This window comes from Colobus angolensis, unplaced genomic scaffold (genome assembly GCF_000951035.1).
Source record: "Colobus angolensis palliatus isolate OR3802 unplaced genomic scaffold, Cang.pa_1.0 Scaffold56, whole genome shotgun sequence".
Classification (NCBI taxonomy): domain Eukaryota; kingdom Metazoa; phylum Chordata; class Mammalia; order Primates; family Cercopithecidae; genus Colobus; species Colobus angolensis.
Genome location: NW_012119154.1, coordinates 4,694,675 through 4,706,930, shown reverse-complemented (window position 1 = coordinate 4,706,930; position 12,256 = coordinate 4,694,675). Strand labels below are relative to the sequence as shown.

General features: G+C 44.9%; 1 protein-coding gene across 1 annotated transcript in view; it reads right to left on the bottom strand.

The window, feature by feature from the left end:
* GPD1L (glycerol-3-phosphate dehydrogenase 1-like) overlaps window positions 1–12,256 on the bottom strand; it is a 57,881-nt gene that overhangs the window by 41,378 nt on the left and 4,247 nt on the right. Inside the window, exon 2 of the mRNA XM_011961624.1 lies at window positions 2,640–2,817. Coding sequence (XP_011817014.1) covers window positions 2,640–2,747 — 108 coding nt within the window. The 5' untranslated portion in view covers window positions 2,748–2,817. The remainder of the gene's footprint in view (window positions 1–2,639; window positions 2,818–12,256) is intronic.

The following is a 12,256-nucleotide window of genomic DNA, read 5'->3' as shown; positions in this document are numbered from 1 at the left end:
ACCACCACACCCAGTTAATTTTTGTATTTTTAGTAGAAATGAGGTTTTGCCATGTTGGCCAGGTTGGTCTTGAACTCCTGACCTCAACTGATCCGCCCCCCTCAGCCTCCCAAAGTGCTGGGATTACAGGAGTGAATCACTGCACTTGGTCCCAAAGTGCTGGGATTACAGGTGTGAGCCACTGCACCCGGCCTTCAGAAAATAATGAGCATTATTTTCATTCAGATCTAAAGGGAAATCGCAAACCCAGAAGGGCTCAGTTTTCAGTGAGCAGGCAATGGCATGGTGAAGTCACTGTAGCAGAAGGCTCCCATGTGGGAGGGGCCACATGATGAGTGTGGACCTGGGGAAGGGTCAGGTGGGCAGCAGTTTGGGGGTCTCACATAGGAAAGTCTCAGTTTGAAGTCAGCACATCAAATGACAGCATAAACAGTGAGCTTGTGTTGACAGAAATGCAACAAACCTCTCCTGTTTGAACTGGAAAGAAAAACAATGGTTAAAAACTAGTCTTTTAGGTGGCTACCTGAGGCTGGAGGGTAAGGGACTGGGGACATGTTGGTCAAAAATTTCACTTAAAACAGGAAGAATAGGTTCGAGAGATCTATTAGACATCAGCAGGGTTCTGGGAGTGAATTCTCCTGCCTCTGTCCATACCCAGTGACCAGGGGTGGGTGGTGGAGTCAGTCATGTGGGGGGCAGGCTCTCTCAACTCCTCTGTGTCAGTTCCTTCCCTCCCACTCTCCCTGTTCACAGCAGAGGCTCTAGCTTCACAGAACCACTCAGCAGATTCACTTCCCCCAACATTCCTTGAATATCCACTGGAGGAAAAGCACTGCGCTAGGGACGGTGGGTGAATGAAGAACCAGAAAGCAAGGTCACACACTGAGGGCACGTGGAGGTAGACAGACAGGTGCACAAGGGACTGGTGCCAGGCAGCGTGGGAGGAATATAACAATGAAACATATAGTTTATCGAAGGGAGGGGGCAACCAATGCTGATAAAAATGAGAAAAGTGAAGCTCAAAAGAATGATCTGACCCAAGAATGGATTAGAGATGACCCCAGAGGCCTTCCATTGGAGTGGGAACAGCCGCCTCTTTCATTCTCTCCAGCAGATACTTGGACAACTTAACTTCTAAGCTCACAACCCTAAAGGTTCTTCCTCCCCCACCAACTGCACCAGGAATCACCGTAGGGAAATGCTGGCTCACCCGAGTCCAGAGCAGAAAGTCATCATTGTCTGGAAGGCAACAGATTCAGCATGCTCAGGAGCATGCTCAGGGATGAGTCCACCAGGAATCAATCTGAACCGTAGCCCTTAGCTGTGTGACCCTGGACAAGTTCATTAGCCTCTCTGAGTCCTGGTTTCCTCCACTATATAATCAAAATCATCATCCTAATAGGAAAACCAGTAGTAGCAACCTAAGAGCGTTATTGAGAGGATTAAATTAGGCTATATGTATTGCTTAGCACGGTACTTGACACTAACAAATACTGTAACTAAAACTTCCTCACATTTACTGATTTAGAGATCGGTCTCCCCTGCTCAGTTCCTTGAGGAAAGCAACACTGTCTTATTCCTCCTTCTGTCCCCAGCACCCAACATTGTGCTTCGCATGCACAGTGCATGCTCATAAGGTTTGGTGAGTGAATATATGCAGTAAAGGGCATTTCACTAACACAGGAGATGAGCTTCTTGGGTTAACCATAGGAATCAGACAGCCACAACTGTCTGGTTTTCAAAGAGATTATGATAGAAAACCACAAAGGGGTGAATTTGACAACAGAAGAAGTTCATCAATTCCATTCAGACAAGCAGCAGGGTACACCCTTTTCACTCCCCAAGCTCATTTCTTTCTTCCTCCGCAAGTCAATAGAAGGAGGTCAGGCAATAACCTGTATTTTTCTCTCCCAGACTTAATAAGCTTGAATTTAAACTGTCAGTCTTACATTTTCCCATTTTCCTCTATCTCCTTCTGTAATTTAGGCCTTGACCCTGACTTTAATTACAGACCAGTGCATTAGCTGTCCTAGCAAGCTGATCTCCTGCACTTAGGGTATACCAGGAGCTACTTGGGGAGCACGAACAGCCTAAGGCAGGTTCGTTAGTTCCAGACGTGGCTGGCATTTTGAATGCCAAGGAGGAAGCCTGTTATGGGCTGTACTCAGAATGTGACTGTATCTGGAAACAGTGTCTTTAATGAGGTAATTAACTTAAGTCATTGGAGTGGGTCTTTATCCAATATGACTGCTATCTTTATAAGAGGAGATTATGACAGAGACAGGATCAGAGGGAAGACCATGTGAAAATACAGAAGATGCTATCTACAAGCCAAGGAGAGAGACCTCAGAAGAAATCAACCCTATCAATACCCTGATCTCACACTCAAAACCTCCAGAATTATAAAAGATAAATTTCTGTATGTTTAAGGTACCAGTCTGGTACTTTGTTAAGGCATCCTTAGCACACTAATAGGAAACCCATTTTCAGGGTCAGAAAAACCAAAATCAACCAACCAACTGGTAGTGGAAAGGAACTGAGGAAAAGAAAAGCAGCTTTCCCAGTTCCGAGTCCCAACGCTGCTCCGCCAAGCATAACTTGCAGAATGAACCAATGTACGTTTCACCCCAAAGTCTTACCACATTTTCTGGCAGCTTGTGTCCAGGAAGATATTTTACATTTTCATGGTCATTATTTATGATGTCTGTCAGTTTTCTGCCATTAACTGTTTCTTCAAAGACCCACATCTTGACTGTGGAGGCAAACTTCTGAAGTTTCTTGACATTATTACCAATTATTTTTGCAACAGCTGAACCCCTACAAAAGAAACCGTGGAAAAGAACAAAAATAAACTCACTTGGGCACGAGAGAAAAAGCATTTGATTAAAATTCAGAAGACCTGTGTTTTGATTCTGATCCAAACACCGAGCTTACTCGAGATGTGATGTGTATCAGCCCCAAGCCATTTGAAACTGAGTTGTTTTCACATGGAATACCACCGCCTGTGACCGGGAAAGCACCAGAATTTGGTTTAAGGTCAAAATGCACCACCCCTTGAAACTAGTAAGAATCAACCTATCTTGGAAGACAACGTCACAGGCAGAAGAGAAATCCACCCCAAAGCATGAAAATGACCCTAGAAGGTCTTCAAAGGATATTGAGATGTACCTATGGTAAAAGAAGCTGTGTCTTGATGAACTGCAGCAGGTGCAAGGCAGAAGCACAAAGGAAAGACAAGAACCCGAGTGGACTGCCGAGGAGGAGCAAAGGGAGGGCACAGGGCCCAGTCACTGAGTACTTCGCACTCCCTCCTCTCCGCAACCAAGCCGGCCTCTGACCCCTAAGCTCCCTTTTCTCTGCATCTCTATTTAGCAAACATGTTCTATTGATGGCTCAGTCTCCCACAGGCTTTCCTACAAGGGACAAGAATGACCCTGATTTGTTAACATCAGTCCTCCGGACAGCAGTGCGTGTCTGCACGTAGTTGCTGCAGCAGAGGGGGTGGAACCAGGCACCTGTGTCCATCGCACAGAAGCCGCTGATGGGGCCACAGTGGGCACTCAATCCTAGCTGAGCCTGTCAGCTCTCCCCTCTGGACTTTCCACTGAGAAACGGTTTGTTTCTTAGCTGACTTTCCTGGTGTGAGGAGCAAATGAGAGAATGCAGTAAAGAGCATCTTGCAAATTCATGTGTTAGGGCAATTGCTACTTTTTCTCACAATTATTCTCAAGACAATTTGATGAGACGGAGTAGGGGATGATAACAAAAGGTGGGGGCAGCCAAGCGCCTGCAGAACACGTTGGAGACATTTATTTTCATCCCTTGAAGAATCTGTTATTCTAACCCAACTATAATTCATCCCAGCATATAAAGCTATATGCTTTAACAACCACAAAACTTCAAATAATTCTAACAGATGATAATTATTGTCCCTTTCTTGACATAGAATGGATAAACTAAACAAGCGGTTCTCAACTTTAGCTGCACACAGAGTTACCTGGGAGATTTAAAAATCCTGAGTCCCAGACCACACCCCAGGCCAATGGAACTGGCACTTCTGCGGTGGGATCAGGCATCTGTACTTTTTAAAGCTCCCTGATGACTTGATATGCAGCCAAGGCTGAGAGCCACTGCTCTGCACAATGATTAGAATTCTGATGCCCTCCTCCCTCACAAAAGAATAGCTGTAGATATCAAGGCTATGCAGCTGTACCTGTGAAATTCTTATTCTATGCCAGCAGAACAGGTTATTAGATAAATACCCATTAATCCAATTCTCCTACTGACACTTTGTAGAAAGCAGGCCAGGAACCTCCCACCATCAGTACCACCTTTATTCTAATTTTGGAAACAGCTGCTCACGTACTCACAGGGAGATAAAGGCTGTGGTTCACAGTGTTCCCTGGCATCAAGTAAATTTCACAAGGTCAGAGAGAACAAGCGTGGTTCTGGGGGACTGAGCGTCAACCGATGGGGGGCTATGAGACACCAGGAATCTAAGTCTAGTAAGCCAAGTGGAAAAGTAAATCAGAACCAGGAATCCCTCCCCACGATCTCACTGGAATACACTTGCTTTCCCCTTTACAGCTGTCTCTTGGGGAAGCCAAACTTTTGCAACCAGAGGCAAACCCGTAGTATTTACTGCAATGAGTTGGATTGATTGATTGATTGAGACAGGATCTCACTCTGTCACCCAGGCTGGAGTGCAGTGGCGCAATCACAACTCACTGCAGCCTCGACCTCCTGGGCTCAGGTGATCCTTCCACCTCAGCCTCCTGAGTAGCTGGGACTACAGGCACGTGCCACCACACCTGGGTACAGTTAGGAAAATTTAAACAAACATTGGTACTGTTAAGAACTAGGCCCTCCCGACCATGTCTGCATGTCCTTTGGCATTCAATGGAGCTTAAAGTGACAGGGTAAAAATTAATAAGGGGAATTCCAGTTATTTTAGTTTTGGGGGGCCATCAAGACCTCATTCTACCTCATTCCTGGTTTCATCAATAATTTCATTCATTCACTCATTTATCTCAGTCATCAAATATTTACTGAGCACCTACTGTGTGTAACACATTGGGCCAGATGGTGGTAATACAGCAGGGGAAAGGCAACGTGTTCTTTGCTCTCAAAAGCTTACCACCAGCTCAGAGAGATGAATAGCTAAAAGGCATTCATGATGCTGTGTGTGATAAAAGGTGGAGGAAAGTGGAAGCAGATGTGGTTTAAAGGGTAAACTGCAGTGGACTTCAATACAAAGGACCCAACTGCAATACACGTTGATCCATGACAAGTCTCCCAGGCTCAGCCTTCTATTGAGAGAACCATAATGGACAGCCCGACCCAGGGTGCAGGGAGAAGACACAAGGATGGTGCTCAGGAAGACCAAACCCCTGCCGAGAAGCAAAAAAGGCTTCGCAAATCAGGGCTGGGAAAAGCAGACACAGCAGTGCTTTCCACCCAATACTCAGCTAACTGTAGACACATGAGTGAGCCCGACCAGCTGATCCATAACTCATAAGCAATCTTAAACGCTTGTTATTTTAAGCAGCTGAGTTAGGGGAGAGTGGGCTGTGTTGCAGCAAAAGCCGATAGATGTACAAAGACAGCATCTTTGTCACAACTAGAGGCCTCTCCAAGTAATTTTTGGCCAAGCTGTTGGATTTGCCACCCAGGGATTGGCAATGTAGTGGGAGGGATTGGGGGTTGGGGTAGTGTTGTGTTGAAGGAAGACTGTGGAATTAAATTCACGGATGGAGAGGAACAAAACGATCCTAGTACCTTAGGGCCTAGTTTTGTTCTCTCTATATAATCTATACAATAATTTTTTTGGCAAGGGTGGCGAGGAGGCAGGGCATGGAGGAGGAGGACCAGGACTTAAAACACTGTATTTCATTCTGTTTTACCCCCTTTGGTATACTCTCTCTGTTTGTTTGTTTGAGACAGTGTCTTGCTCTGTTCCCCAGGCTGGGGTGCAATGGTGCAATCACGGCTCACTGCAGGCTCAAGGGAATCGTCCCTCCCTGGCCTCCTGAGTAACTGGACTACATGTGTGCCACCACGCCCAGCTAATTTTTTAAAAACAATTTTGTAGAGATGGAATCTATGTTGCCAAGGCTAGTCTTCAACTCCTGGGCTCAAACAATCCTCCCACCTCAGCCTCCCAAAGTGCTAGGATTATAGGCGTGAGCCACTGCGCCCAGCCCAATCTCCACGTTGAACTCAGTATTTTCTCTGTTGTCCACTTTTATCTGTGTGGTTTATAAAAAATCAAAAAGTATAACCCACACCCAAAACTCCTCTGTGCCTCTGGAATGGTACCAGATGCATTTGTCCCAAGTGTTACCTCTTCTGACCAATATGAAAGAGCAGCTTCATTTTTCTTGTGGATCAAATAGAGCAAGAAAAATGTTTTGGAGGAGCCAGAGGGTTTTGAAGGGACCAGAGTCTACTTATAAGTGACAAACCTTGTTCTAAAGAAATGGGCCGGGTGCGGTGGCTGACGCCTGTAATCCCAGCACTTTGGGAGGCCCAGGCGGGTGGATCACAATGTCAGAAGATTGAGACCATCCCATCCTGGCCAACACGGTGAAACCCCGTCTCTACTAGAAATACAAAAAAATTAGCTAGGCATGGTGGCGTGCGCCTACAGTCCCAGCTACTCAAGAGGCTGAGGCAGGAGAATCGCTTGAACCCGGGAGGTGGAGGTTGCAGTGAGCTGAGATCACACCACTGCACTCTAGCCTAGGCTACAAAGGAAGACTCTGTCTCAAAAAACAAAAAAAAAAAAAAAAAAAAAAAAAGAGAAAGAAATGTGACTGACCAGCAGAAGGCCAGTCCAAAAATGTGCATAGATATTTTAGAGCTGAGCTTAAAATAAAAGTACTGACTACAGCCCACAAAGGTGGTTTGCATGTGAACAGGTCATAGTTGGGGTCCCATGGCCACACTGCTGGCACTCTCCATGTCACTACACAAGCATAGTTAGGCACAGGTCTTTATCTATCTATCTATCTATCTATCTATCTATCTATCTATCTATCTATCTATCTATCTATCTATCTTTCAACTCCCGCATATCTATCTTTCTGTCTACTTGCCTGCCTATTTTTCAACTCCTGCATATCTATCTATCTGTCTGTCTGTCTTTCAACTTCTGCATTTTGAGAATCAAGGGCACAGGTCTTCACAAGGCTGGGTCAAGAGCATGAGCAGCCACCTCCACATTAGGCTCAGCTCATCCGTCTACAAAATGATAGGTGGGGCAGGTAATCTTTAAGGTTCCTTCCAGGTCTATGATCTAATCCAGTGCTTCCTAAAGTGAGAAATGGGTACTAGGGATACACACAAAACCAAATGACACTGAATCACTCGTGCCCTTCTCAGCTTTCATGGTCCGAAGCGAGTGCAGAATGTCTCGCTGCAGTGCCATTAAGTGGTTACCATCTCTCCAGCATGTGCTAATTTCCCTTCTTCACAAAGTCTGAAGAGGCCTCAGACTCTGACCCTTGGCAGGTATCAATATCTGGCAAGAATTTTATAACACCATCTTGTTTTCATTCTACTGGCTTTTGTTGTTGTTACCTTCTACTTGTGATATTTACTATAGCGGTATGAAGTTGTCTTTTAAAGTAAACATTTAGGCTGGACACAGTGGCTTTCACCTGGAATCTCAGTGCACTGGGAGGCTGAGGAGGGAGCATTTCTTGAGCCCCGGAGTTTGAGACCAGCTTGGGCAACATAGTGCGATCCTGTCTCTACAAAAAATAAAAAATTAGCTGGGCATGGTGGCTGTACCTGTAGTCCTAGCTACTCAGGAGGCTGAAGCAAGAGGATCAGTTGAGCCCAGGAGGTCAAGGCTGTAGTTAGCCATCATCATGCCACCACACTCCAGCCTGGATAATGGCACACACTGTCTCCAAAAAAATAAATAAATAAAAATAAACTTTCAAAGAAAGAATAGCAATCAAATAATACTACAGCTATGAAGCAGACAGAGCCAAAGCCATAAGGGTGCTGCCTGCATGATGCGTTTAATCCCTACCCAAACTCTTCATCTTGCAGATTAAGATGCATGAGACTGAGTCATGTTCTCCTTGCATCCTACAATCCGGTATGGCCTCCAGGTGGGTCTTACCTGGGGAGGAGGCTGGGGAGCCTTCCAGGCAGAAGGAAGGCCCCTGGAGCAAAGGTCAATAACTAACTAAGGCAGAACTTGGAGGACCCGGGTTTGCTGATGACCAGCCCTGGGTCTTTACATAGATGTATAAAAACTCTATTACCCATGAAATCATGAATTGTCTTAAGTCTTCGGCCTTAAAATACACAGTAATTCACAAATCCTGTAACGCTATGCAAATGAAATTTAAAAGGAACTTGAGTAGATGTGTACTTCATATAAGATTTCATTTAATCTTTATTACAGCCCACAAGAGAGGTGCCACATTTTTCCCTTTTTACAGACGATGAAATTGAGGCCCAAAGAGCATAAATCAATTACCTAAGTCATGCTAAGTCATGACTAAGTCATTGCTAAGTCAGCAATTCAAACCCAGATCTGAGTGTCTCCAAAACCTGCACTTGTTGCTAATTTATATTTGCCCGATTGTAGGGTAGAATCTTTTATTGAAAATACTTATTGAGCATGCACTAATTTCAGACACCATGCTGGGTGCAGGGGATACAAGGGAATAAAAGCAGACAAGTCCACATCCTCATGGAGCTTGGAGACTGGTAAACAGAGTTTGATGTTGTTTCAACAAGCACAGAAAAAAATGTAACTGTACTGCCGGGCACAGTGGCTCAAGCCTGCAATCCCAGCACTTTGGGAGGCCGAGGCGGGCGGATCACGAGGTCAGGAGTTCAAGACCAGCCTGACCAACATGGTGAAACACCGTCTCTACTAAAAATACAAAAATTAGCCGGGCGTGGTGGCGGGCTCCTGTAATCCCAGCTACTCAGGAGGCTGAGGCAGGAGAATCACGTGAACCCGGGAGGCGGTGGTTGCAGTGAGCCGAGATCGCGCCACTGCACTCCAGCCTGGGCAACAGAGCAAAACTCCATCTCAAAGAAAACAAAAAAATTATATGTACCACAGCGACCTATGTGGTCAAACAGGCAACACAGCGACACCTGGCAATGATGTCAGGGAAAGCTGGGAGAAAGTGTAGCCAGGGTGGAGCCCCGAGGCTTTGTGGGCCTTACCTGGGGAGGAGACTGGGTACCTTCCCGGCAGCAGGAAGGCCCCTGGGGCAAAGCTCAGTCATAGCCAGTGGCATGGCCAACAACAGGCACAGATTTTATCTAGAACTAACATGTCCAGTGAGGAGGGAAAAGAAGGAAGAGGAGAGAGGTTAAGGGAAGGAGAGAAGAGGAGATGGTGCAAGAGAAATGGAGAGGATCAGGGAGACTAAGGGAGGAGAGAAAGAGGAGGCAGGGAAGGTGGAGAAAATGGCGTGGCAGGGGCAAGAGGCAAGGAAGGGACAGAGTGGGCAAAAACAGCACTAATTTGGTGCCTACCAGGTGTCAGGTACTGTTTCAAATACCTTACCCACATTATCCCTTTTAACCCTTCTGCTCTACGGCCCTGAGTCCCAGCTGGATGGACACCCAACTGCAGGAGGTCCTAACCCCTAGCTTGGCAATGCCCTCCCTGCCTCCACCCCCAGTTAACCCTTTGCCATTCACTCTGTCCACAGCCTTCTCACCCCTTTCTCTCTAAAAAGGTGTACTATTTAATTAGGCGGGGATGTACTACTTCAGCCAAGAAATGGCTGCCTGTTTTTAAATAAAAATAAAAATTTCAGGACCCTCTGAATTTATTATGCCAAGGGGGAAGTTAGGCCTTGGAGACTGGGTTATGTATAACTTGCTTGCTTGCAATTCTGCTTCACTCTCTGCCCCACTGTTCTCGACTTCCTCATTGTAAATGACTGGGAGAGACCAGATCTTCCCACTTCTAATTGCTGATCTTTGTTGTACATTAACTGCCTCCTTCATTGTCCTGTACCTAACTCACACCAGATAGTGTCAGTCCAAGACCCAATGATGGTTAATCTGCAGTGTGGAATGTTAAATACACCTCCCCCACCACTCAAAAAGACCACCTTGACTAATCAGATCATTGTAACTATGCATCAAGCCTTACACAGAAACATGCTAAAATCCTAATTTCTTGGAATCTGTTCTTTCTGGGCAGGCTCACATGGTTTTTTTTTAGACAGAGTCTCACTCTGTCGCCAGGCTGGAGTGCAGTGGTGCGATCTTGAGTCACTGCAACCTCCGCCTCCTGGGTTCAAGTGATTCTCCTGCCTCAGGCTCCCCAGCAGCTGGGACTACAGGCACGTGCCACCACGCCCAACTAATTTTTCTATTTTTAGTAGAGACAGAGTTTCACCATGTTGGCCGGCATGGTCTCGATCTCTTGACCTCGTGATCCACCTGCCTCAGCCTCCCAAAGTGCTGGGATTACAGGTGTGAGCAACCGTGCCCGGCTGGCAGGCTCACTTTTAACCTTTGCACTTAATTAAACTCTCTTTAAACTAGATTCTGACCTTTTTGATTATTTTAGGTTGACACTATCAAGTTGGGCCTAAACCTGACGAATTTGAGGCCAGAAAGGACCCTACAGTCCATCCTTCTTTTTACTGTGGAGGAAGTGGAGGTCCAGGAAGAATTCGCCATCAACTAGATTCTCCACATTCCATGTCCCCATCTCTTCCAGAGCTGACCCGGGCTCGTTCCATGGGCAAGAGGGTGGTCCTTTGTGGTTTAAATAACATGCAGTTTTTCACTCATAAAAGCAATACATGAAAAAATAATTATGAATAATCTAATCACCCAGGGAGAACCACTACTAACATTCTGTGTAATTCTTTGCAGTCAAAGGGCTTTTAAAGAACAACCAAATGCCAGAGTATTCAATGCAAATGTTAAAAATGAAGTATTTTAAAAATAGATTCAACCTGGTGCATGTTTATTTGATCGCTACATAGGGAAATTTTCTAAGCTTGAAATCAAAGAAAGAAACCACAGAGGTAAAAAGATCAATATGAACAATTTCACTTAAAAGAGTAAGGAGACTGAAAAGGCTTTCTATCAAAATTCAAACTGCAGAGTAAAATGCTTATGATAGAATGTTACATTTAACAAAAAGGATGCAAAATTGTACATACCATATGACTGCAAGTGTGCAATTAATAAATAATACCACCTCAGATCCACTTAGATAGCTACTATCAAAAACACAGAAAATAATAAGTGTTGATAAGGATGCAGAGAAATCAGGACCCTTGTATACTGTTGGTAGAACTGTAAAATACTGCAGCCACTGTGGAAAACCAAATGGCAGTTCCTCGAAGAATTAAAAATAGAACTAACAAAGGATCAAGCAATTCTGTTTCTGGGTATATACCCCCAAAGAATTGAAAGCAGAGTCTCAAAGAGATATTTGTACACCCATGTTCATAGCAACACTATGCACAACTGCCAAAAGGTAGAAGCAACCCAAGTGTCCATCAACTGATGTACGGATAAGCAAAATGTGGTCTATACATACACCCGTGTTCATAGCAACACTATGCACAATTGCCAAAAGGTGGGAGCAACCCAAGTGTCCATCAGCTGATGTATGGATAAGCAAAATGTGGTCTATACACGCAATGGGATATTATCCAGTCTTAAAAAGGAAGTTCTGACACATGTTACAACATGGATGAACCTCGAAGACATTATGCTAATTGAAATAAGCCAGACACAGAAGGATAAATAATGTATAATTCTACTTATATGAGGTACTTAGAGTAGTCAAATTCATAGAGACAGAAAGTAGAAGTGTGGTTTCCAGGGACTGGGGAAAGAGTGGATTGAGGAACTGTTGCTTAATGAATATAGAGTTTCAGATCTGCAAGATGAAAAGAATTCTGGAGATCTAATTCTTTTCAATATTTTTGTTGTTTTCAATACTAACGATGTGAATATTCTTAACCCTACTAAACCGTATGCTTAACAATGGTTAAGACGGTAACTTTTATGTTATGTGTATTTTGTCACAATTGAAAAAACACACACATTTAAAAAGGATTGCAAGAAAACACACAAGCACTAGCATAAGATCCAGCCTATGGTCAGAGCCTATTAAAAGTGTAGTCCAGGCCGGGTGCGGTGGCTCAAGCCTGTAATCCCAGCATTTTGGGAGGCCGAGACAGGCGGATCACGAGGTCAGGAGATCGAGACCATCCTGGCTAACCCGGTGAAACCC